Here is a 25,781-nt window from a genome sequence, read left to right as displayed (position 1 = left end):
ATGCTCTAGATATACCATACATACAGCCCTCTGACTGTACCTGGTTATTCTGTCCAAAGATAAAATTAGGAGAGAGGGAAGGGGTGACTTTGTCAAAAAAAGAAATGCACTATTTACCTGACTTATGTAATTGTCACCACTCTGTACATCACCTTCATAATAACAATAATTTTTTTTAAAGATAAAAATAAGACTCATCTGGTGGGATTTGTTTTTAGGACTCCCAGAAATCAGGCCTTCATTTCTTAAGTACATGCTCACGTACTGTTCCCTGAGCATGATGAGTTCACAGGGACTACTACGGCCCTATCTCTCTGAAGCCCTCCTACCTCCAGAGGCCCTTGCAGGGTCAGGGCATCCCATCTGCAAGTCTCTCAGCACATTAGTGGAACATCTTTCCCCTGGGATGTAGGGACTGAGCATCACTCCTCACCACCAGGGTCCATGATCATCTCAGGCTTCAGCCCCTGGTGATCACTTCTGAATCCGGGTAAAAATCATTCTCTTTCACAAAGTAGACAGAAGCAAAATAGGAAGCACAAGGTGCTGATTTGTGCTTATCAGTGCTTAGAATTCACAGTTGGCTCCAGATAGCATGCTTTGCTTTGGAGATAAATACACAGAAGACCCTCTTAGAGCTCTTGGCATTTCCCAACAATACCATTTCTGACTTTGGCTACTTGTCTGTTTGCCTCACAGTCTTTTTTTCCAGATCTGTGTTTTTCAAACCTGTTGTCACACAGAAGCAAGCACTGAACTTGAGGACACAGGAAACTATCTAGACACTTACTCCTTTTCCTCTAGGTTTTTGGGTCCGGTCATGGGGCCTGAACTCTGGGCCTGGGCACTGTCCCTCAGCTCTTCAGCTTAAGGCTAGTGCTCTACCACTTGAGCAACAGCGCCACTTCTGGCTTTTTTTTTTCTTTTTGCTTATGTGGTGCTGAGGAATCGAACCCAGGGTCTCATGCATGCAAGGCAAGCGCTCTACCACTGAGCCACCTTCCCAGCCCCTTTCCTCTAGGTTCATCTGCTACTAGCCATATTCAAAGGTCAGTACAGATCCCCGAGCCCACCTTAGCTATCTTTTGCTTTTTAAAAAACAATTATTTATTCTGTATTTTTAACAATTAGTTTGGGGCTGGGAAGGTGGCTCAGTGGTAGAGTGCTTGCCTTGTATGCACGAGGCCCTGGCTCAAGTGGTAGAGTGCTAGCCTTAAGCGGAATGCTGAGGGACAGCGCTCAGGCCCAGAGTTCAGGCCCCATGACTGACCAAAAAAAAAAAAAATTAGTTTGTACCTGTACTAGGGTTTGAACTAAGGGTATAGCACTGTCTTTTAGCGTTTTTTGCTCAAAGCTGGCACTTCTCCACTTAAGCCACAGCTCTACTTTCAACTTTTTGGTGGTTAATTAGTGAGAAGAGTCTCACAAACATTCTTGCCAAGGCTGGTTTTGAATTGCAATCCTCAGATCTCAACCTCCTGAGTAGTTGGAATTACAGGTGTGAGCCACAAGTGCCTAGATCTCTTTTTTTTTTCTTTCTTTTGCAAAAACATTCACCTTTTTAATGATTTTAAAAGGCGCCTACTATATTAAAACTGGCTTGCTCTGTTACATACAAGGGTCATCAGTAGTGAGATTACTGTGATGTGCATCTGCTGTCTGGAATTTCAGTTTAAAAATAAATTTAAGGCAACTTGGCTACTGCTGCCCTCTTAGTCAGGAAACATAGTGGGGAAACCATCAGCTGGTGCCTCAAATCGCTACACATACGTTTACAGAAACAAGCTTCCCAGGTGGTTATTGACCCTTGCTCTTGAGAGGACATCCCCATTTTAAGATGTTTGGATATACTCCTCCTCTTGCTGGATAGTTTCCTTAGAGAGAAGAGTTTTTTTTCCCCCTCAGTATTAGTTTTCTTCCATTTTGATCGGTCAAACTTCTCCACTTTGGACATGTCTGGTTTATCACTCATTTTGAGTAAAAGGCTGGAGGCCTGGTGGCCCCTGTGAGGACATTGGCAGGCGAAGACCGCTGGTTGGCTTTAGGCCAGCTGGGTATCCTGTCTATCTTTTGCTTTAGAATCTGTGACTAAATCAACCCAATAGGTGAGTGCTTTCTGTACACTTTTTGAAACTTGCCCTCTACAGTCAACCACTGTACACCACTCAATGAGCCCTAGAGAGCAAAGCCACAGCTCCTGTCCTTACCATGCTCAAAACTAGTGCAAGGACTGTAAAACAAGCTAGTCAGGAAGGATGGAAATCCTGATTTAGGCAAAGGAAGACAGACAGGAAGAAGACTTCTATGAAGGGGGAGTGGAGTATGGCAAAGCTTAGAGGCAGATGCTTTTTATGAGTTTGAACAGCTACAATGTTTTAGGTATGTATGGCAGAAGAGAGGGAACCCACTGAGCCTGAGTTGAAGAACAGGCATGAAGGCTTTTGGCACAGTAGGCTGGACTGATTAAATTTCCTTTCCAGGATAAAAGCCTGAAGGACACTCTTAAGCAAAGGAGTGACATGACGGGTGTGCAGTTATAGAAAGGTCACACTGCCAGACAGACAGCGCAGAGATGGGAGAGCTTGGGAGGAGGAAGGAGCTGGAGCCCAGGGGCTCTGAAATCAAAGCCTGGTCTGGAGGAGGCACAGCCACCTGGATCTAGAGCTGGGGTCTTGTAGAAAGGAAGGAGGTAGGAAATTGGGTCTGCTGGGTCTGTTTAAGGCAAGGCATAACACGGCTGTTGGGAGTGGAGAGGCTTCGGTGGCAGGAAGTGTGAAATCTAAAATCTGCTGAGGGCCTGGAACAGGCTGACCAGCACCCCCAGAGTGGCTCCTGAGTGGCGCGAAGGGGTCGGGGCCTGGATGGGGACAAGGGGAACTGCTGAGGTGACAGATTTAAAGCCCAAATTGGAAGGGAACTATGGCTGGGAAAGAGATCTGGAAATGGAACCAGGGCCAGGAACAGTGGTCAGCTGGGAGAAGAGAGGGTGGGCGCTATGGTCCTGCAGTGAGAACAGTGAGTGGGAACACAGAAGGAAATAGGAGAGCTTTGGGGAAAACCCCAGGGTGCTTGCTCTGATTCTCAGGCCTGATGATTTTCAAGGCTGCTTCCTCCCAGAGCGCCTGAACTGCCACTCTATAGGCCAGTTCCTCTTGGTGGTCAGACAGTACTTCTGTGGCTGGTAGCTTTGGACAGAAAAGATGTGGAGAGGACACTGGGGTTCAGGCAAGAGCCTTGTACAGGAAGACCCTGGTGAAGGCTGCTGTCCCTAGGTCCTTCCCCAGAAGCTTCCTATTAGATCTAGCTCCCAGGAGATGAAACAAAGGAACATCTGCCCACGACTCTGGTGTAGAACAGAAGGCACGTCTCCCAACACAAGAAACATGACTATGTTCTGGGAACTCCCCTGTCCCTCACAAACCCAGTGCATTTCCATACACAGAAGAAGAGATTAGGGAACCAAATATTGGCATTTATTGTCTTCCTGCATTTAAGGCTCTTGCTGACATTCTAGTCTCTAAAATGGGGGTCTCTTGTCAAAGTGGGGACAGTAAGGTTAAGAGAAGGGTGCTGGGGCCACATCTTGAAGGTGTTACAGGTCATCTTTATTTTAAAACATTGACAGTACTGCAGCTTGAACTCACATCCGCATGCTCATGTTGGGCTTTTTGTTCACAACTAGCAGGCTTCCTTTTTGGAGATTAATTGGAGATGTGAATCTCATAGACTTTTCTGCCTGGACTGGCTCTGAACTACCATCCTTAGATTCCAACTCTCTGAGTAGTTAGGATTACAAAAGAATCACTGGCTCCTGATGTACTGTTCAACACCCTTCATACTTCTCTTTCCTCCTTTTCCTCTTCTTCCTCTTCCTCTTCCTTTCCGCCTTCTTCTTCTCCCTCTCTCCATTCCCACTCCCGCACCCCCCCCCCAGGGCCTAGTGCATGCTAGGCAAATCTCTACCACTGAACTACAGCCATAGTTAAACAATCTGTTAAACAATTTTTGTCACTGTCACTGTCCCACAATACTGTGAAATATGTGAAATTTATGTAATCACCTAATCTCAATTAAAAAAAAAAGTGAGAGAAGGGATGGGTTAGGAATGATGGCTGACAATGTTGTCAGACACCTTGTCCTCATATACTGTTTTGTAGAGTGGGAACTTCTTTGCACAACTACTTAAAGATAATAATAATAAAAATATGTAAATAAAAAACTTTTGTCAATAAATTTGTTTGAAGTCATCTCCTTCATCTTGCCAAATTGTCCTCCAGAGGAGTGGCTGGGGCAGAATACAGTAAGCACAGGAGCACAGGAGCACACAGGAGCAGAGAAGCGCAGGCCTGTTTGCTCACATCCTGTGAACATATATTCTTTTTTTTTTTTTGTCGGTTGTGGGGCTTGAACTTTGGGCTTGGGTGCTGTCCTTGTGCTCTTGAGCTCAAAGCCAGCGCTCTACCACTTGAGCCACAGCGCCACTTCCGGGTTTCTAGTGGTTTACTGGGGATAATAATCTCACGGACTTTCCTGCCCGGGCTGGCTTTGAACCGCGATCCTCAGATCTCAGCCTCCTGAGTAGCTAGGATTATAGGCGTGAGCCACTCACGCACGCCTGGCTGAACATATATTCTTTACAGCTATACTACTTTGACAAGCAAAGAGTGCTATCTTGTTTTTAGGGTCAGTTTTGTGGCTTCTCAGAATCCTTCCCCCTCTTCACCATCTTCTCAGGCAGTCTGATTTCTTTTTCTTTTGGCAGTAGTGGGGATTGAATTTAGGGCCTTCTGCTTGCTAGGCAGGCATTCTACCACTTATGCCATGCCCCCAGCCTAGCCCTTAAAGCTGGCTTCAGCTTTCCTTCTACTTGAAAAGCCATTTGTGGCATCGTACACAGGATATTTATTAAACAGTTGTGGTTGGCAAAGGAGGTGGGCTTTCTTTCATTCTTTCTTTCTCTTTCTTTCTTTCTTTCTTTCTTTCTTTCTTTCTTTCTTTCTTTCTTTCTTTCTTTCTTTCTTTCTTGTCGGTCATGGGTCTTGAACTCTCAGCCTGGGCACAGTCCCTCAGCTCTTCAGCTCAAAGCTAGCACTCTACCACTTGAGCCACAGCACCACTTCTGGTTTTCTGGTGGTTAATTGGAGATAAGAGTCTCATGGATTTTCTTGCCCGGGCTGGTTTTGAACCAAGATCCTTAGATCTCAGCCTCCTGGGTAGCTAGGGTTAAAGGTGTGAGCCACCGGTGCCTGGCTGGGTTTTCTGAGGAGCAAGAGCAGTCCTCAATGTCCCTAACCTCTTGATGGGTGCTCCTGTGTGTGGCTGCAGGGGTTTGTACTGAGTGCATGGGAATGCACTAGAGACTGCTCAGGAGCTCGAATGGCAGCTTCCTGGGGCCACCGGAGTGGAGTCACCCTTCTAATATGGTACTCCCCAAGGCCTCCTCCACCATTGGCCCCCTTTCCTTTTTTGTGCTTCAGCTCAACTCTGCAGTTCAGACTGCAGCCCCCCCTCCCCCCCGCCACCGCTTTTCCCTGCCACGAAGGCTCCATCAACAAAGCAGGCAATGGGGGCACATTTCACAAATATGCCATCAGTAGGAGTTCTTGCTTTGTGCTTAACAAGTCAAGTAGACCAAAAGTGTGACAGCCTCTGGCACAACAACCCGCCCTTCTTCCTGGGGACAGTTTGGGCTCTGAGCCCAATGGGACAGCCACCAGCAAGGGGGGGGGCATCGCTAAGATCTAGAGAGAATATGGCAAAGCTGTAAAAAGAATTAGAAGCTCTTTATGACCCAATTTGGAAGGACTGCCAAACATACCTTGAAGTGAAAAGAACTGGCAGGGAACCCATGCATGCACATACAGATATGCACAAAAACTGGCAACAGGCCACATGGCCAGCCACAAAGGTGAGGAGGTTTTTTTTTTTTTTGGCCAGTCCTGGGGTTTGAACTCAGGGTCTGGGTCTGTCTCTGAAATCCTTTTTGCTCAAGGCTTGCATTCTACCACTGAGCCACATTCCCAGCCCACATGGGTTTTTGATATCTATTCACTCCTTGACTTTTACAGCCCATACTTTTTTTTTTTTTTTGTGAGTCCTGTGGTTTGAAATCAGAGCCTGGGCACTGAGCTTCTTTTGCTGAAGGCTAGCACTCTACCACTTGAACCAGAGCACCATTTCTGGCTTTTTCTGCTTTTGTGGTACTGAGGACTCGAACCCAGGGCTTCACGCAGGCTAGGAAAGCACTCTACTACTGAACCACATTGCTAGCCAGCGTGTAAATGCTTTATTCATTAGAAAGAAAAAGTAAAACTACATCTCTTTCTCCCCTTTTTTTCCCCCCCAAGAAGGTAGAATATCACTATGTAGTCCAAATGAGCCTGGAACTTGCATTCTTTCTGCCTGAGCCTCCTAAATCCTGGGATTACAGGCATGTGCCATCATAACTGAGCTAAAATAAAATATCTAAGTAAGTAAATAGCATCCTATGAGGAGCCCTCTTCCCTAGCAAAACTCTGGGCTCAAGGCATTATTACCCTGTTCAGGTAGGTGGCTGCTTCAAAGCCAGTCAAAAAATGTTCTACTTCATTCTCTCCTTAGCATTTAAGGGGTACTTATCACAAGCTGTGGAACCACAAAGAGAACCTGAGAGACTGTTTCCCCAAATCACAGTTTACCATGCTTAGCAGATGAATGAGCAAAGTCATAAATTTGAAGTACCACAAAAGTAGCTTCAAATCTACTATAGGGAAAGAGTGGATTATTAATATCAACAATTGGTATGTGGTCTACTGAGTCTTGGTGGTAGAAATAAAATCAGCTTAGATTCTTGTCTCATACCTAAGAAAAGTAGACTCCATATAGGTTAAGACCTGAGAGTAGAGTAAGGTGGTCAGGTATGGCCAGAGCCATATTGGCCACATGGCAGATGGTAGGGTCTGGCATTTTGTCTTCATGCTGGGGGAAGGAACCCCCAGGGCTTCCAGGTGATGGGCTTGCCCAGATCCCTGGCGGCAGGGGTGGGCATCTGGCTGATAGGTTACTGAACTGGTCAGTACAGTGACTGAGACTGGGAATTTTCTGTGGACCTCCCCCTCCCTCCCTGCGCTGACCCTATTTAGGCCCAAACTAGCACAGGTGCCATTACGCCAGGCCACGTGTGTTTCCGTGATTGGGTCATGTCTGATCTCCCGTTTCCAGGCATCAGGGAGCTGAATTCGTTTGTTGGTATTGTTTTGTTCTTTCTTCCCTCTCTGGCTATAATGTCTGCCCTGAGCCATGCAGGCCCTGAGCAGACGCCTCTCTATCCCTTAGCTAGGTTTCTGCCCAGTATCTGTGTTACCTAGGTTAACTGGCACACCTGGAAGCAGTCACCTCCCCCTCCTGCTAGGTGACGTCCTGGGCTGCCTCTGGTCACGCCTCCGTCTCAGGCCCTGAGGTCACATCCAGATCCAATTTGGCCACACCTTTCCCCCATCTGGCCACACCTCTTCCTGTCCCTGGCCTACATAAGTCCTGGTCTGGGGGTAGGTCTCCACTTTTCAGCCATGCCTCTCCATTATGCAGGGTGGATATAGCAGTTTTGTAAATAAACTTCTTTTCCTACCTGAGCACAGTGTGGTGTTCTCTTCCTCAGCTACCTAATGAAACCTACGTACTTATACCTTACACTGGCCTGTTTGCTAGCTATGTTATATGTATTTGTGTACTGTAGGCCTTTGTAACGACGGGTGGTGTGCAGACTGCTAGTGTTGTATAATAAAAACTCCAGTATTCCAAATTCCAAAATGTAGCTTCTGGAATAATTCACCTTACAACAACAGGGCTGGGCACTGTTGGGCTAGCGATTCAGGAGGCTGAGATCTGAGGATTGCAGGAAAGTCCATGAGACTCTTAATTAAAATCACCAGAAAATGGGAAGTGGCTCTGTGGCTCAAAGTGGTAGAGTGCTAGCATTGAACAAAAAGAGCTCAGGAACAGCGCTCAGGCCTGAGTTCAAGCCCCATAACTATACTACTAATAATAAAGAAAAAGACCTGACAGGACCAAAATTCTATAAGTACATTAAAAACAAACAACAAAAACTTTTTTTTTTGTAGTCTTTGTAAGGTCCGCTCCTGGATGGCTAGCATACTCCACCCTCCTCGCAGCAAAGTCTCCACCCAGTACCTGCGTTACCTAGGCAACTGGGACACCTGGAAGAGGTCACGTCTGCATCTGCTGAGGTCACATCTGAATTTGATGTGGCCACACCTTTTTCCGCCCATACCCTAGATAAGGCCTAGCCCAGGCCCAGATGCCCTCTTTCTGCTCTTGTCTAGCTCTTTTCTCTCTCTGTCCTCTCTCTCTTACCCAGCTCGCTCTCTTTCCAAGGCCTTTCCCAGCCATGTGGAGTGCCAACCTTGCCTGGTCCCAGCAGGTCTACTGAATAAACCTACCCCTTACCTGAATACCACGTGCGTGGTGCTGTTCTTACTCGGCCACCTCTTTTTAAAAACCTAACAGTCTTAGGGTAGGGAAGACCTTCCTAGTGAAAGATTCAACTCTACTATTTATGATAATCTCCTACAAATTTGCAGATCATTGAGGAATTGAGAGTGTAGCTCAACATTAAAGCGTTTTCCCTTAGCATTTGAGAGGCCATGGGCTCAATCTCTAGCACTGATAGGAGTCAGTAATAGAAAAACAATCAGTCCTCAAGTGGTAGAGTGCTAGCCTTGAGCTGAAGAGCTGAGGGACAGCGCCCAGGCCCAGAGTTCAGGCCCCACAACCGGACCCCCCCTCCAAAAAAAAGAAAAGCAGCCAGTCAGGGAATTGTGGCCTATAAAACTTGGAGATGACAGGATAAACCAAAACCTGCCTGACAACCAAATAGGGATGGAGGGGGGAGGGGGATAAGGAAATAAGGATAACACAGTAAATCTTTGGCTTCACAATCTTACAGAAAACAAAGGGGACCTACTAACCCCGTGCTGGTGGCTCACACCTGTAATCCTAGCTACTCAGGAGGCTGAGATCTGAGGATCTTGGTTCAAAACCAGCACAGGCAGGCAAGTCTGAGATTCATCTCCCATTAACCACCAGAAACCCAGCAGTGGCACTGTGGCTCAAGTGGTAGAGTGCTCACCTTGAGCTGAAGAGCCTAGGGACAGACTTAAGAAGAATAATGTACAGGCTAGGTATGGCTGTGCTTGCCTATAATCTCAGTATTCAGAAGGCAGAGGCAGGAGGATTCCAAGTTTGATGCCAGCCTGTGGGCTATCTAATGTGACCCTGTCTCAAAAAAGAAAGAGAAGCCGGGCGCTGGTGGCTCACGCCTATAATCCTAGCTACTCAGGAGGCTGAGATCTGAGGATCGCGGTTCAAAGCCAGCCCGGGCAGGAGAGACCGTGAGACTCCTATCTCCAATAAACCACCAGAAAACCGGAAGTGGCGCTATAGCTCAAGTGGTAGAGCGCTCGCCTTGAGCTGAAGAGCTGAGGGACAGCGCCCAAGCCCAGAGTTCAAGCCCCACGACCGACAAAAAAAAAAAAAAAAAAAAGAAAGAGAAGAAGAGAAAGAGCAAGAGAAGGAGGAGAAGCATGACAACAATAATAACAATTTACAAGTTTAGGAGAAAACAGTGTTTACAGCATATATAAATAACATATAAATCAATAGAGTTAATAAGAAGATAAATTTCCTAGTAGAAAAATAGGTAAGAGAAGTGGCGCTTTGGCTCAAGTGGTAGAGCACTTGCCTTGAGCTCAGGGACAGTGCCTAGTCCCAGAGTTCAGGCCCCACAACAGACTGAAAAAAAAAAAAAAGATATTGCTTTATTGGGCAGGGAAGGTGGCTCAGTGGTAGAGTGCTTGCCTTGCATGCATGAGGCCCTGGGTTCAATTCCTAAGCACCACATAAACAGAAAAAGCTGAAAGTGGCATTGTGGCTCAAGTGGTAGAGCACTAGCCTTGAGCTGAAGAGCTGAGGGACAGAGCCCAGGCCCACAGTTCAGGCTCCACAACCGCCAAAAAAAAAAAAAAAAAAGAAAAGAAAAAGATAAGGAATACTAGAAGATAATCTGTAGTAAATACAAAAGTTCAATAAACATGAAAAAAGCACCCTATTCACTGGCAATCAGAGAAATGAAACAGAAACAGGATAAGATTTTCCATTCACTAGTCTGACAAAAGTCTTAATGAGAATGTGCAGAAATAGGTATTTTCATAACCACTGGTAATATTACTTGATCCACTTTTGCTTTTTGGAGACAATGCTTTATATGTGCATACTTTAGGATGACAATTTCCTTTCAAGGAATGGATATTTTTGTCCTTTAGAAATATCTACACAAATATCCAAAGCTCCTACCCATGGAGCGAATGACCAGTATTAGGGGACTGTTTTTACATATACCATAGAATATTATACAGCTATGAAAAGGAATAAGGCTCATCTCTTGTGGGGAGGGGTGGGAGTGTGCTCGTGCATGCATCTGTGAAAAGCCACTACAAATAACAAGGCCTATGTGGAGTAACTGGAAAACTGAACTGGACTACATGGACCTTGGAGACCACTACTTGCTATTCAGGCACTGGGCAGAAAGGTGAGGCAGAGGTGCAACAATCTTAGGTCTGTCTCTTCAGGTCTCTTCAGACTTTTGAGGAAGAGGAAGAGATAGATTGCCTTGCTCCCTCTAGGATAGATAGGGAAATGAAAGCAGGAAGGTGACAAAAGTGATGCAGACGTGGCACCACTGTCATGGAGAGAAATCTTAAATAAGAACTGAGGATTTTCTGAAGGCAGAAAGCACAGGATTTGGTCTGGAAGGAATAATGGCATGGATACAGGAGGACAATCAAGCTGGGATTAGGCCACTGAGTGGGTGAGTGATGGGGGAGAGGAAAGACCGACAGAATGGCCCGGCCAGGGGCCATTTGGTGAAGACAGTATCCACTGGAGCACCTAGATACCTCAGACAAGAGTTTCCAGAAGCCTGGTTTTATGAAATGCAGAGCAAAACCTTCCCTTTCAGGGCCAGATTCATAACAAAGAGCCTGAAGCTGGGCTGGGCATGCCCATCAGGAACAGAGCATTTGCTGCGCAGCACAAGTGTGTAGTGACCCTGAGCTCCATATCTGCACATGAGAGCGGTTCCCAGGAGGGAAGAAGGGCCCCTGGGAGGGCAGGAATGCCAAGTGTAGAGTCTTCTGTCTAAGCATAGGGATGGACAGTATGGAGAGGCAGAGGTGAGAAAGGGCAGGGATCTGCTCAGGGCAGGGGCAAGACAGAAGGAAAAGTCAAGTCCAGCAAATAGGTCTTAGCTTCTGAACTGAGTTGATTTTGTTCACCTCCTTCATCATTCCAAAGAATTTACAAAGCACCAACAGCCTGCAGAAGAACCTGGACCAGGCACCAGCCTTGGTGAAGCAGTGACTCCAGAGGCAACTAGAAACAGGAAAACAAACCTTAAGATAACTTCTGGCAGAGATAAATGTGCAGAAAATAAACAGACCAGTGAATTGAGAGTTGGAGAGGGCTAAGGGAGGAGCGAGGGAGTGATCAGCTGCAGTCTGAATGACAAAGAAGAAGCCTGCCAAAGGTTGGGGAGGAAGCCCAAAGAAAGGCAGGCGGGGCTCCGCAGGCAGAAGATAATTGCACAAGGCAGTGTTTTGCTAATAAGACCATGTTAAGAAAATTAGGCTTTTTCATTTGTAAAGAATTCATTAGGGAACTGTATTTTTAGTTCTTCCTCTGAGGTTTGTTGGGAAGAAAATGATTCCTGCAGGACTCCTTAGGAATGCCTGCTAGGGCAGAAGGCAGGAAGGAGGAAGCACCCACCTGCCTCGAGAGGTCACATTCGGGAAGAACTGCACAAGGGCCAGCAGGTTATGGTGATGGTTGGACACCCAGCTGAGGGCATTGCACAGTGGCTGGAGCTGTGGGGACAGGGGACACTGGTGGGCTACAGGAAGAAGCCACAGGACCTGCTGTGACTCAGCCCACATAAAGAAGGGTGGGGGGAGGAGAATCCCAGAGATCAAGGACATCCTGATGGCCTGCAAGCAGTGCTGGCCTCACTCAGGGTGCTCTAGGGGGTGCTGTGGTTTCCAGTAGCTGAGGGTTGGCTTGGGCCATGGTACCTTCCCTGGCCATTCACAGATGCTTTCCAGAAGTAGGAGCAGGAGCTGCTGGAGGTCCGTCTTGGGCAGCAGTCGCAGCTCCACATCCAGGCCTGCACGGCACAGCAGCTCTATCAGCTGCAGGAGGCTCTGGTCGGTATAGCTGCCTGGCCGCATTAGGACACACAGCGTCAGGAACTGGAAGGAAAGAGAACTAGGGGTGTGAGGCATGTGGTGGGGGAGAGGGGACTGTGGAACTGGTTCCCTGGAAGATGACAGACAGGAAAGGGCTTGTCCTGTGAGCCCCTTAGGCTGTGCTGGGTAGGCACAGAGCAAACCCAGCATGGCTGGACTTGAAACCCCCGTGGGGTGAATACATTGTGCAGCCTGTACATTGTGCAGCTAGTACATTGTACTAGCAGCCTGTATGGTGTCTGCAATGGTGCTGAGCTCGCTGGCTGTGTGTGACAGGGGAGTCACACTGCTGACTATGTCTGGATTGTACCTGAGTGCTTTGGGGTGAGGCAGGTAAGGCTTGACTCACCTTGTAGATGTAGCTCAGGCTGATGTCCAAGACCACCTCTTGTGGGGAGTCCTCCTGCTCCTGACAACTCAGGCTGATTTTGTTTTCAAGCATTCTGAGGTAAGACAAAAACACCCACAGCACAGATGATAAGGGAATGCACAGAACTGAGCACAAGGAGACAGCAAGGCACAGCCAGTGGCCCACGTGTGCTCAGGAGCAGATGATGCCAGAGGACTCACTTCTCCAAGGTCACCATTGCCATGGGTGCTGGTCATCTACTGGGCCATAACCAATCACACCCCCCCCCCCAACCTCACAGACTTATTAAGAACACACTTATTATCTCACACCGTTTCCGAGAACCAAGAATCCAAGGGAAGCTCAGCTGAATGGTTGTGGCTCAGGGTCATTCCTCAGAACTTTGGGTGGAGCTGCAACTATCTTAACCTTGATCCAGCTGGGGAACCAAGCTCTAAACTTGCTCATGTGGCCATGGAATGGCCGGCCCCAGTGAATTGTCACATGGGACCCTCCACAGGCTCCTCAGTGTGGCAGCTGGGTTCCCCAAAGCTAGCCAAGGAGAAGAGAGAACAGGACAGGATTGGGGAAGACAAGAGGGAACGGGAGTAAAACAAGTGGAGGGCCAAAGACAGAACATTGTCTTTCCTAATCTGACCTCAGGTGATATACCATCACCCGTGATGATTCATGGGTCACACAAGCTAGCCTGACTTGGCAGGGAGGAGACTACACAAGAACATAAATGCTAGTGAGTAGAAGACCACTGGGAAGCTGGCTCCCAGGGCCTGCCACTCAGGCGAGATCTCCAGCTTTAGTTTTCTGAGACACAGAAACCAGAAAAAGCATCCCTTCAATTACCCCAAAGCATTATGAGGGGGACTGGGAAGGTGGCTTAGTGGTAGAGTGCTTGCCTTGCATTCACAAGGCCCTGGGTTCGATTCCTCTGCACCACATAAGCAAAAAAAGACAGAAGTGGCACCATGGCTCAAGTGGTAGAGAGCTACCCTTAAGCTGAAGAGCTGAGGGGCAGAGCCCAGGCCCAGAGTTCAGGCCCCATGACTGACAGAAAAGGAAAAAAAAAAAAAAAAAAAGCATTATGAGGGACTTAGATGGGCCTAGTTTCTAAAGTTTCAAGGAAGGCGAAAACATCAGAATAAAAACTATGTTGAAACCCCTTTCCAAAGGTGATGCATTGTATATAACAAGTTGTCTATGGATAGGCCTGTCTTGCTTGTTTGCCCCAAGGAAGGGACAGATCTAGCTGAGGGAGTGAAGTAATCCCTCTTGGAAAGATCAGAGCTATACACAGGGTGCTGAGACGGTTATAGTAAGGTCAGCAGTAGGCAGCAGTCACACCACCCTTCCCACAGGCTAGCCAGGTCACCCCCCCCCCCCCAAATGATTCTTTCTGGCCAAATGTGCATTGCTGACTTCAAGTCAGTTAAGTGAGTTTCTGACAAAGCCCTTTTGCTGTCTGTCTGTCTCATTGACTTCTTGGTACCTGGGAATGCCAAGGAAGACAATGTTAAGAAGAAAGAAGCCTGGTGTAGTCACCTGGCCATGAGCAGAACAGAGCAGAGTATTGGTCCTGAAGCTCGGGGAGAAGTCTCTGTACTTCTTCACTTCTTTTTTTTTTTTTTTTTTTTTTAAGAAATTTACTTTAATTCTAAGCAATTAATCATGAATGTCCAGCATTTTTTAGTCTATTCAAACAGTCCACAGTGACAAAACAACCTTCTAAAATATACAGCACACCTTTATGTTTATTTTAATTATTTAATCTAATACAAATGCCCTCATTTGTATATGTATTGTAATGTATACTATTTTCATCTTAGATCTTAGAGCCCTAATGAGGGCATTTTCATGAACTATTAGTTTATACCTAGAAAGGGTAAAGACAACATCTGAATTTGTAATAGCCTACTATCCTAAACCCAAGTTACAATGTCCTCTGAAGAAAAATTTCCATAAATTATTAATGACTAAACTGTATTTAAAAAACAGCTTCAGCAAATGAGAAAAACAGGAAAAAAGCCTATTTGTTGATTCATGATGAGAAGAGAGAACAAGACAGAGCTATTAATCTTCTACAGAAAGTTGTTTTATAAAACACAAAGAATCAAAAGGTCCAATAAGCAATCCACTTGCTCAGAACAAAATTATATTCAGTGTGTCTGTTTTCTGAATTGCTCAATAACCCCAGGTGATTTTCAAATGAGGAGGCAAATTACTGACAGTAAGTTCATCAAACTTAGAGATATCTTTAACAGGGACCTTATAGAAATCAAGAATATCTCTGACTCTTCACATTTGGTGAAGCTTGGAGTTGGGTACTGCATGGCCCAAGTCATGGGCCAAGTGTGCCAAGAGACTGAACTTCATATGTCCATCTTCCACGGAGATGTCTTGCCAATCACTAGGAAGAGATGAACCCAAAACTTCTTTAAGACGTGATTCTAGACGACTTTGGAGATCTTCGGGTGGTGTGTATGCTCGGCTTCGTAAAGGTGGACACACCAGAACAGGTTCTTTCCTCATCTCTTCTACTGGTGCAGCCACCACCGGTTCTTTTTTTTTTTTCTGGTGAGAGACCAAAGTTCTCTGCGTGTTGCCCCCAAGCAGGCCCGTGTCAAGCCACTTGCAGCAACGCCCCGGACACACAGAGTGCCGCCACCTTCATCCTTCCTCACTTCTTGTCCCTGTTGTTTCTCAGAGGGGAAGGAGAGCTGTGTCCTGGATGCCTGGGAAGTTGGTGCTAACAAACCAAAGCTAGAGGTAGGGTAGATGAGGCTAGATTCAGCCTTTCTTCTCAATTTTAGCATTTATTAGGGCCAGAGGCTGGTACTTGCACATTTGGGTGCATACTGGACCTGCCCCGGTATGTGTGAGGAGTTGTTCTGGCTGTACCAGCCTGTGAGCAGGCACTGGGAACACAAGCATGGGTGGGCATGTTTTCAAAATTTCTCAAAGGGTGGGGCAGATTCTGGCGGCTTTAGAGAAACAGGCTTTCAGACAATTTGCTTCTGCCAAAGCTTAGAGGAGGAGCATAGAAAGTGTGAGCTGGTAACACATCTTCTTGGAGTTGAGGAAGGGAAATGTGACGACAACACAGCCAGCCTTCCCAAGTAGAGTGGCTCACAGTGGAGCAACGAACCCTTCCCAGACCTTCTCCTAGGGGACAGCAATGTGATGGGGGTCTTCTTCTGTTCTTTGCCTTTCAGAGCTGTTGGCCAGACAAATTCTTGGCATCTGTGACTGACATTTGTGTGTGTGTGCTGATCCTTGGGCTTGAACTCAGGCCTGGGGAGCTAAGACTAGGGCGCTTCCACTTGATCCACAGCTCCACTTCTGGCTTTTAGTGATTAATTGGAGATAGAGTCTCATGGACTTTCCTACCCAGGCTAGTTTTGAACAATGAGCCTCAAATCTCAACCTCTTGAGTAGCTTGGATTATAGATATGAACCATTAGCTCCTAGCATGACTGATATCCTAAGTGTAATTATTATTATTACTATTGTTATTTGACAGTACTAAGGATGGAATACAGAGCCTCATGCATGCTAAGCAAGCTCTCTATCATTAAGCACGGTCCTTTAGCTGCTACTCTAGTTATAGTATCAGTTGGCCCCAGGACTGTACCTCTGCTTCCACAAACAACACAGAACTGAAGATTTGGGGTCTATCAATCCCCACTGCCCTGCTTGACACGAAGGTTGAGTGAGCGGATGGTCCCATGGTCAAAGCAGCCTCATTTGCTTCCTCAGTCCCCTGCCTGAACTGTGGCTTAGAGTCCTCATTCTGCGGCCAGCATCTAGGACCTAGAGTTTGTGTGTCACATGGACTACAATAATAAAGTATAAGATAAATATCACTAACCTCTACCTAGGGTTCTGTATTTGTTCTGAGGGTGAGAGACCATAATAAATCACTATCTGCACAGTGCTGCTACATTCTCAGAGGGAAGATTGTAAGTGTATGAGCACTGCTGCCGCTGTAATTGCCAGACATCTGTTAATAAGCAGGGGGCCCTCCGAGTCTCTACTCCAACACCAAACTAAAGCTGCGCTATCCTTCAATGAAGAGTATTTGATGCTGAGCCAACAGAAGGGGGCAAGAATGAATTTTATCTGGAGGGAACTAAGCCACACTGTTGTAGAAAGGTAGTTTCCAACTATCTCCATACTGGACAGGATGTCCTTTCAATATGCTGTCATTTATTTCTGTTTTGACTCTGCCCAGGGTTGCCCTTTCTGAGAACTAAGTAAACTACAAGCACCAGGCAACAGCATTGTGCTGCTGATCTTGAAGAGCCAGGCTGAATGTCAGGGCAGGCTCCTCAGATGAGGAGTTTAGATACAAAGTATCCCCACAAAATGCTCTCATGGTTGGTCATATGATATCAATGGTGATTGGATCATGAGGGCATTAATTTCATCAATCCATTACATTCATAGTTGACTGGGTTTCTAGGAGGTGGTGCTTGATCAGAGGAAGGAACTCATTGGGGTATCTTTGAAGGGCATACCATGGCTGTGACCTCTTCTGATCTTTGTCTGACTGGTTCCTGGTTACCACAAGGTAAATGACTTTCCTCTACCATGCCTCCATGATGTTTCCTCCATAATGTTTCTGCCTTGCTCAAGTCTGAAGATAATGGAGCCAAATAAGGGTAGACTAGATTGTAAGCCAAAATAAATTCTTCTACCTGTAAGTTGCTTTTTTAGGTATTTTTCACAGTGATGAAAAACGAACAGCTTTGTAATCAGGAAGTAGCTTTGAAGGGGTAGTCCCAGCCCTACCTTAAGGATGTTTTCTGAATTCCTAGGAAAGACCAGGGCACCTGAGGAAGTCCCTTTGAGAATGCTAACATTCTGGCTCCTATTTTCTGTTCTTGTTCCAACGTGTTTCAGATGAGATGGGGATAGAAATCTGGCATGAGGTATAAAATGGGAAAAGACTATCTTTCTCACAACAACTAGAGACAGATCCTGGGGTTATGTGCAGAGACGTCTCAGCCCTTCATTTCCTGCCTTAGGAGCAGCAGGAACACTGGCAACAGCCAGGCAAAGTCCTGGAGCTCAAGTATGAGAGTTAGGAGGTCAAAAGTGCATTATTAGGAATGAGACCATGTAGCACTGGCAGCTCCCTTGGCCCTGTCCTAAGGACAGCATGGTTCTGCCCTCTCAGTGAGGGCTTCAAGACACCTGGTGAAAACTGAAGTCTGAGCGCAGGTTGAGTGACACATTTAAAGGGCCACAATGTTAATGCCTCTCCTACTCTGGAGACTAAAGGTTTGTTCTGAAGCATAGAGGAAGGGCAGGAAGGAGCAATTCTTGGAAATACCAGGAAAGGTGAGATAGGAAAGTAGCTCTTCAAGGAGGGGCTATCACTGGGTGGGAAAAAGTCCCCACGACTATCTCCTACTTTCCAGGTGTGCTAATATGCTTATCAGTCACCATGGCTCTTCTGATCCCTTCCAGCAGGCCATTCCCCTTGGTATTCTAAATGTGATTCACATTTCTTCCTCTCATCCGAGGTTGAGGTATAGGAAGCAGCAAGTGGCTTGGTGAACTAGAAGTGGAATGCTGAGCTCCAGCAGGAAAAGGGGTAGAAGTGTGGCAGGCTGGTGCATGCATGGGGGTATTTATAGCATAGCTGAGTGTGGTTTGGCTTGGCAGACAATTACTAAATGTAGTCGTGGAACAGGTTCTTAAGAAAGCTCCAGTTTTCCCTGTAGAGGAACATCCAGCAGCCAGCTACCAAGGGAAAAGGGTCCTAATACCTCCTTGGGTGAAGGGATGTCAGCTAGATGCATGGGGGTGGAAGAGAGCCTTTTCAAAGAAGTCTCAGAAAACCTGAGATGTGTTATTCTCTGAAGAATAAGAACATATGACACCTTTCAAACCTAGATCAAGTGACCAGTTATTTATGTATTGTATGACTATGTCTCTAGAGGCCAGGGACCATGCACATGTAAGTTAACACCACCATACCAAGCTCAGTCACAAAGAAGACACTTTGGAAACAACATTAAGCATTATAAAATTTTTTATGCATAAAATTGTGCCTTGTGTCCAGGAGTTGCTATTAGGTAACTGGCCAAACAACAGACAAAGAGATTGGAACATGTGCTGGGAGGTATTAACTTGGTGAAAAATCTAGATTCCACCAGGAAGGAGGGGGCAGCAAAGGCTTACTCAGTAAGCAGATAGGCATTAGATGAAGCAGAAGAGTTCAACCACCCTGCTCTCTCCATGTCCCTGACATTTACCACTCATGGAATGGTACTTGTACTCAAAGGCAGACATGTGGACATCGCCGCAAGGGGCTTCCCACTTGTGGGCTAAAGCCAGAGTCCATTAACAGCTAAACAAAAGAGGGAAAGCATGCTGGGTACCAGTGACTCATGCATCTAATCCTAGCTACTCAGGAGGTTGAAATCTGAGGATCAAAGTTTGAAGTTGGCTGGGACAGATAAATTCAAAAGACTTTTTTTTTCTTGTTCCTTGGACTTGAACTCATGGCCCACGTGCTGTCACTAAGCATTTTTTGTTCAAGGCTAGTGCTCTACCACTTGAATCACAGCACCGTTTCCAGCTTTTTCTGAGTAGTTCATTGGAGAGTTTCATGGACTTTTCTGCCCTGGCTAGCTTTGAACCATAATTCTTAGATCTCAGCCTCTTGAATAACTAGGATTACAGGTGTGAGCCACCAGCTCCTGGCCCGAAAGATTCTTATCTGCAATTAACTAGCAAAAATAAACTTCCCCCCCAAACCCCCAAAAATCAGGAATCAGGAAATGAAGGGTGTGGCTTAAGTGATAAGAGTGTTAGCCAAGAGCAAAAAAAAGAGGACTAGAGCACACAGCCCAGAGTTGGGGGCTGGGGTGAGGGGTGGGGGGTGGGGGTCCCGAGGGGAGGCAGACAGGAACTGAGACAGAGATACAGAGCGGAAGGGGAAGTACTCACCTGCCACTGAGCTGTAAGGGCTCCAGTGAGCAGAGGTCAGAGTTGGGGGCTCCTAAACTGTGGAATGCCTTTGTGACCTCCTCTAGTGAGGGACACCACAGGTGCATGTCTTCATCTGTCAAGTCAAAGAAGGGCAGAATTAGACTAGGGAAAGGATGAGGGGACTCAGAACCTACTGGAGAGGCTGGTGTGACAATCTGAGGCATGGCTTTCTGAATTCTCTAGCAGCCTGGGTATTATCTATAAAAAAACAAAGCAACCAGTGTTTTTTTTTTTTTTTTTTTTTTTTTAGGTGCGTTGGAACTTTGGGAACTAGGGTTATTCTCTTCTTTGGTTCTCAAAGAATGGGTGTGCTAAAGTGTAAGGGTCTGAGGATGCCATGCCCTGAGTGTGCGGATCGAGTGGCAACTGGGTTCTCAGCTTCCCGAAACTAATCAGGATGAAGTCTTAAGCCAAAGGCCGTAAGACCCAGAAGACATCCAGCCTCAGCACCCTGAGGCTCTGTGTTTCAAGAGAGCTGAGGCCAGTGCCACCTGCACGGCTGTCTCATCATCCTTGATGTGACCTCTATGTGCTCCCTAAGGCCACAAGCCTGGCTAAGAGCACGCCTCCTCCTGCAGCTTGAGACCTATCTCATTCAGTAGGTATGAACTGTGGGCAAGTCTCTTGAATATGCTAACAGAATGTGAACGACAACCTGTCCACAAGAAAACCTATATAGTCAGGGCTTTGCTTCTGTCAGACCATTTTTCACATCAGACTGCGTCACACTCCCCTGTCCCACATGCTCTTCTGGCGCTGTGGTTCTCCATGCCCTCACTGGGAGACAGTCTATGTTTCCACCTTGTTATTATATCCCCACATTATCTTATTTGTCAATTTGCTTGCTTCTTGCCTGTCTTTCCTCATTAGGAAACAAAATCTGCAGAGGCTGAGGCCATATCTGCAGGTGAAAGGTACAGAGGAAACTGAAGGATTGAGGGACGGAATGAACGAGCAGGAGGAATCCCAAAGCCTGACCAAGTAGTTCACAACTGAACGATCCCAAGATGAGCTGGCAGTGTTACTGTAGATGCTGTCAAATTTCAACAAGGCAAGGCAGGAGCCAGGACTTGGAGGCTGGGCTGGAGAGGAGGAGCTCCAGGCTGAGAACTGAGAGCAGTGCTCACTTGATCCTTTGCTATTCTAGAGGGTGAGTGTTCTACCCTAAGAGCTCATTTCAGTCAAGCCACAGTGGCTTGCGCAGGAGTTAGCCAGGGTGAAAGGTTAAAAGGGGCCTAATGTAAACCTTGCTCTCAAGGAGCTCACAGCTCAGGAGGAGAGGAGTCAGGTAGAGAATTACAGTCTGTGAGCATGTTCCTACAAAAATCCAAGCAGGCAAAAGGTACAGAGCCTGCTCAGAGGAGGAGGAACTGAGTGTAATTAGAGAGGGAAAGCTAAGGCACCTGTCACAAGTAGCTCTGGATGTCCACAGGACAGAGAGGCAGACTGTACAAAGGCAGGGGAGGATATCAAAGAACATGGCTGGACCAGAGCAAGGAGGCAAGAACAGGGCACCCAGCCAGAGGAGAGAGTGTGGGGTGAGGGGCCACTGCTGAGTTAGTTTCCTAAGTTCACGGAGCATTTCTGCAAGCCTCACCAGCTGTGGTGCCAGCAGCCAGCAGGTCAGTGGGCAGAGGGTCTCTGAAAGCTGTCCAAGGACATTTCTTCCTCAAGCATCGAGTGTCTTGCACTTTGGAAATGTATATGGGTCAGGACTCACCAAACAAGTAATTAGACTCTTGGAGGAGGAAAAACTTTCATTTGTTGTTTTTTCCTCTCCAGCAACTTAACAAGTAAGAGAGCGGTAATGATAGCCTTGCCCCCTGCACAAATGAGATGGGCAGAAAGAAGTCTACATAACAATGCGCCTCCATTGGCACAAGAGGGCTGTTTACAGGCTGCATACGTGCTGGCCCGCGTGGGCAGCGATGAACTTTCCAGGGAGGGAAGAGAATAGGCCCAGGGCAGGGCAAGGCCAGGCCAGGGGTGGCCCAGCCCAGCTGGAACGTGTAGCCAGCTTTCAGACTCCAAAGAGGATGGTGTACAGCCTCACCCCAGCCCACACAGGTGCAGGTCTGATGTAAAACCCCCTCAATGGGCAGCAGTACCAGCCCTGCCAGCCTAAGCAGGCTTTTTCTCCTACCCAGTAACAATTCCACACCACCGCTAAACCAGGCTGAGGTGTCAGGAGTGGTTTCTGAGGAGGGGACCCAGGGTGCCTCTGGATAGATCAGTCCCCATCAACAATCCTAGAAGTTGGTTACATGATGACAGGAAAATACCACCCCAGAGCCCATAATTAAGGCTGCTGTCTATAAGTAGGCCATGTGCTCAGCTTTTCCTCAGCACTATTTGTCCCAAATGAGGAATTTCTGGAGAGCTGACACAGAGGAAACCCAGATGGGAAACTGCAGGGCTTCATCGCCCTAACTCAGTTTCTCCACACACCAACACTATTGCTTTAGTTTTAGGTGACTCTAGCATCAGTGCCAGCAGTATGGAGCAGCTGGGCTCTGTCTAGAAGCTAGGGCTGGGAGCCCTTTGGTGGCTCTCTTTGGATGGAACCGATGGTTGGTGGTAGTGGGAGGGAGCATCCAGCTTAAAATAAACATGCCTCTTCCATCTGTGTTGTGGAAGAAGCTATTACTTCACCACTGTGGCCCCAGCTGGGGTGACATGAGATGGGAAAACCACACACATTTCTGTGCTCCAATACTCTCCCTTGGGGCCTCCTCTCCTACTAAGTTCCTTGTCTTGCAGGTGTGAGGGCAACAGGATAGGCCCGCAGGACACCAGTCTACAGGGTACAGCCGTGTTCTTGTCCCCTTGCCCATCTCGAGGCCCAACAGCTGATGAGCACTTAGAGGGCTGCACCAGGAGGGCTAGGCAGTGCTGTCTGTCTGAGTCTTCATTCTCTGGCACTGTCTCAAGGGCCCCTAAGTGCCTTGGTGGAGGGGAGCTCCCCATCCTCTTAATGAAGGGGAGGTGGGTTCTCTAGGAAGGCATGCTGCACACCAGATAGCCCCCCGTCTTCACAGGAATGTGGGGCTCAGGACATTCACAGGAGGCCTAACATCATCTCATTTGCTAACCCAATTCTAATTACTTAACTTCCATTGGCACTTTTGTACTTAAATTTAAACTTGTTTCAATACCCTGCTTTAGTCAATTAGCTTCAGCTTCAGTTGTTTAAAATGTTTGTTCATTCAGCAAATGTTAATTGAACGCCAGGCAGGAGCTGTTCTGAATATGCTCGGGACCCACCACTAAACAAAAGGGATAAGAACCTTGTGCCTGGGAACTGATTGGTTTGGTTGGGGAGGGGAGAGGGCAAACAACACGCATATGAAAAATGAACCTAACAAATGCTCACATGCCATGGAGGAAGGACGGTCAGGTGAAGCTGGAGCCGAGACCCAGGGAAATGGGCGGCAGAAGACTACATGGGTCTAGAGACTGAGGTGGGTGTCAGGGGTCCAGGGTGTTGGACTGGGTGCCTGGTGCAGAGGCCCACTTGTCCACTCATATTATGTGTGCGTGTGTGCACCTGTGTGTGCATGCATGTGCATGTGTGTATATGTGTGTGTGTGTATGTGTGTGTGTGTGTGTGTGTGTATGTATAGATGGAGGGTGAGAAGCAGGGCAGGATGAAGGGCAAAGGGCAGTATTTGGTCTTGGGAGGAGATGGTGGAATCTAGCCATTCAATGGAAAAGCCAATTCCTGAGTCAAGTCAGTGTTTTAGCTTCTTTTTCTGTTTCCCCTGTGGTAGGAGGGAACCAAGAGCCGTACACGTGCTAAGCACGTTTCACCCCGGAGTACTTGGAGCCCATGAGTCCCCAACCACAGTGAGTGCACAGAGCAGCTTGCTGTGTTCCCCCAGGAGATTGAGGAGGCCCATCTGCTGGCCCATCTTGCCAATCACTCTCTTCATTTCAGGCCTGTTCCTACTTTCTTTTCTCCCTCCCCCCCCCCCCCCCCCCGCTCCCCCTCACCCCCTGCGCCAGTCATGGGGCTTGAACTCCAGGCCTGGGTGCTGTCCCTGAGTATTTTTTTTGGCTCAAGGCTAGAGCTCTACCATTTTGAGTCGCAGCACCACTTCCGGATTTTCTAATTGGAGATAAGAGTCTCACAGGGACTTCCTGACCGCACTGCCTTCAAACTGTGATCTGCAGATCTCAGCCTCCTGAGTAGTTAGGATTACAGGCATGAGCCTTTTGGAACATTTTTTTTTTTCTTTCATCTCTGTCCTTAAACAACTCCAAAAGTGCTTTTGTTTTCCCTTTTATCTCCACTCACTCGGGGTTTGAAACACTCCCTTTGGTGTCTCCTCCTGCACACCCTTACCCCTGCTCCACAGGCCTCTGCCTGTTTATTCTTGGGAGTGTGGAGACGCTGCCGTCCCCAGGCCACCTCTCCTCTCTCCTGCCTTTTGTAACTCATACCACTGCCTGGTGTCATGTAACTCTGACAAGTATTCAAGGCCCCCAGTGAACAGGACAGACTTGCATTGTGCCAGCCAGAGAACTCATTCCTGCTAGAGTGAAGTTCAGGTGCAAATAACAAAATGCCAAAAAAAAAAAAGAAATGAAAACCGACCTAGGCTTAAAGAAGCTCAAAACTTACGTTTCTGATGAAAAAGAAGTCTGGAGTGGGATAGATTATAACCCATGCAGAGACCAGGCTGCATCTGCAAGATCTTGGGTATCTATCTTTTGGTTGTGCCATTCTCTGAACATGCCTCTCATTTCAGGGTCCAGAGTGGGTGCTAGAGTCCAGCTATTATATCTCAACTCCAGGCCATGCAAGTATGCACTACTGGGATAGCTTGTAAGGATAGAGAGTCCCCTTAGTGTGACCCAGGAGGTAAGGACAAACCACTCTTCTACATCTGAAAATCCAGAATTTGAAACCAATTTAGATTCAGCCAAAGAGCTTCCCGGTAGTGTTTCTGAATGTGGGAGTCTGTACTAGATTCTCTCTTGCTTCACATTTCTGAGCCTGAGCATTTTGGATGATGCCTGATCTCTGGAATAAAACCAAACAGAAGACACAAAATGCTGGTAAGGGTATGGAGCAATGGGAACTTTCATTCATTGTGAAATGAATGAAGCCACTTTGGAAGACAGTCTGGCAGTTTCTTACAAAGCTCTTACTATGACCTAGCAATTGTGCTTGGTAGTTAGCAAAGTGAACTGGAGTTTGTGCTCCCAGATAAAGTGCATACTATAAATACAGGAATGTTTTTAGTAGCCTCTTCAGGCTTGTAAAAAATTGGAAGCAACCAAGCCATCCTTCAATAGGTAAACAGATCAATTGTGGTATACTTATATAATGGAAATTATTTGGCAATACAAAAAAAAAAAAATGGCCAGGGGTGAGTGGCTCACATCTATAATTTTGGCTATTCAGCAGGCTAAGTAGGATTGAGGTTCAAAGCTAGCCTGGGCAGAAAAGTCTGTGAAACTTCATCTCCAATTAACCAGCAAAATGTTGGACTGGAGGTATAGCTCAAATGATAGCCGTGAGCAAGAAAGCCAAATTCATGAGACCATGAGTTCAAGTTCTAGTACTGCCCTCCCCCAAGGAAAGAAAGGCAGTGAGGTTGAAGTGGAGAGAATGAGATCAAATGAGCTGGACAGGGGCTTGTCAACCATACCATGACACTCAGATAAGCATCAGTCCCCAGTTATCTGTAAAATAGTAACATAATAGTATCCACTTACTGGTAGCTGTGGCAACTAAATGAGACAGGCAAAATTGTGGGCTGGGAGCCTTGTACAAATTAAGCCCTTTCTCTCTCTCTCTCTCTCTCATGTGCAGTTATCAGGTATTGGACAGTGATTTCTTTCTTTTTTCTTTTTGGTTGGTTGTGGTGCTTGAACTCTGGGCCTGGGTGCTGTCCCTCAGCTCTTCAGCTCAAGGCTAGCGCTCTACCACTTGAGCTACAGCGCCCACTTCCGGCTTTTTCTGTGTATGTGGTACTAAGGAATCAAACCCAGGGCCTCATGCATGTACTCTACCACTGAGCCACCTTCCCAGCCCTGGACAGTGATTTCTTATAGACAAAGGGAGAGATCAGTTAGGAAGAGGCACCAAGAGACTTTGGAGTGGGATGGAT

The 25,781-nt window shown here is 47.0% G+C and overlaps 1 protein-coding gene and 1 pseudogene across 9 annotated transcripts in view; both read right to left on the bottom strand.

Moving 5' to 3' along the window:
- Positions 1 to 25,781, bottom strand: part of LOC138807814 (protein FAM178B-like) — a 112,313-nt gene that overhangs the window by 33,593 nt on the left and 52,939 nt on the right. For all 9 annotated transcript variants that reach the window (XM_069993586.1, XM_069993589.1, XM_069993585.1 and 6 more), the window contains 4 exons: positions 19,621 to 19,735; positions 12,646 to 12,739; positions 12,123 to 12,299; positions 11,821 to 11,918 (listed from right to left, as the gene is read on the bottom strand). In XM_069993586.1, coding sequence (XP_069849687.1) covers positions 11,821 to 11,918; positions 12,123 to 12,299; positions 12,646 to 12,739; positions 19,621 to 19,735 — 484 coding nt within the window. The remainder of the gene's footprint in view (positions 1 to 11,820; positions 11,919 to 12,122; positions 12,300 to 12,645; positions 12,740 to 19,620; positions 19,736 to 25,781) is intronic.
- LOC138807834 (thymosin beta-15A pseudogene) lies at positions 1,833 to 1,972 on the bottom strand (annotated as a pseudogene).

Source organism: Dipodomys merriami, unplaced genomic scaffold (assembly GCF_024711535.1).
Source record: "Dipodomys merriami isolate MVZ:Mamm:240054 unplaced genomic scaffold, mDipMer1.0.p SCAF_435, whole genome shotgun sequence".
NCBI classification, from domain to species: Eukaryota; Metazoa; Chordata; class Mammalia; order Rodentia; family Heteromyidae; genus Dipodomys; species Dipodomys merriami.
Note: the sequence above shows the minus strand (reverse complement) of the source record. Positions and strands in the feature narration are given on the sequence as shown.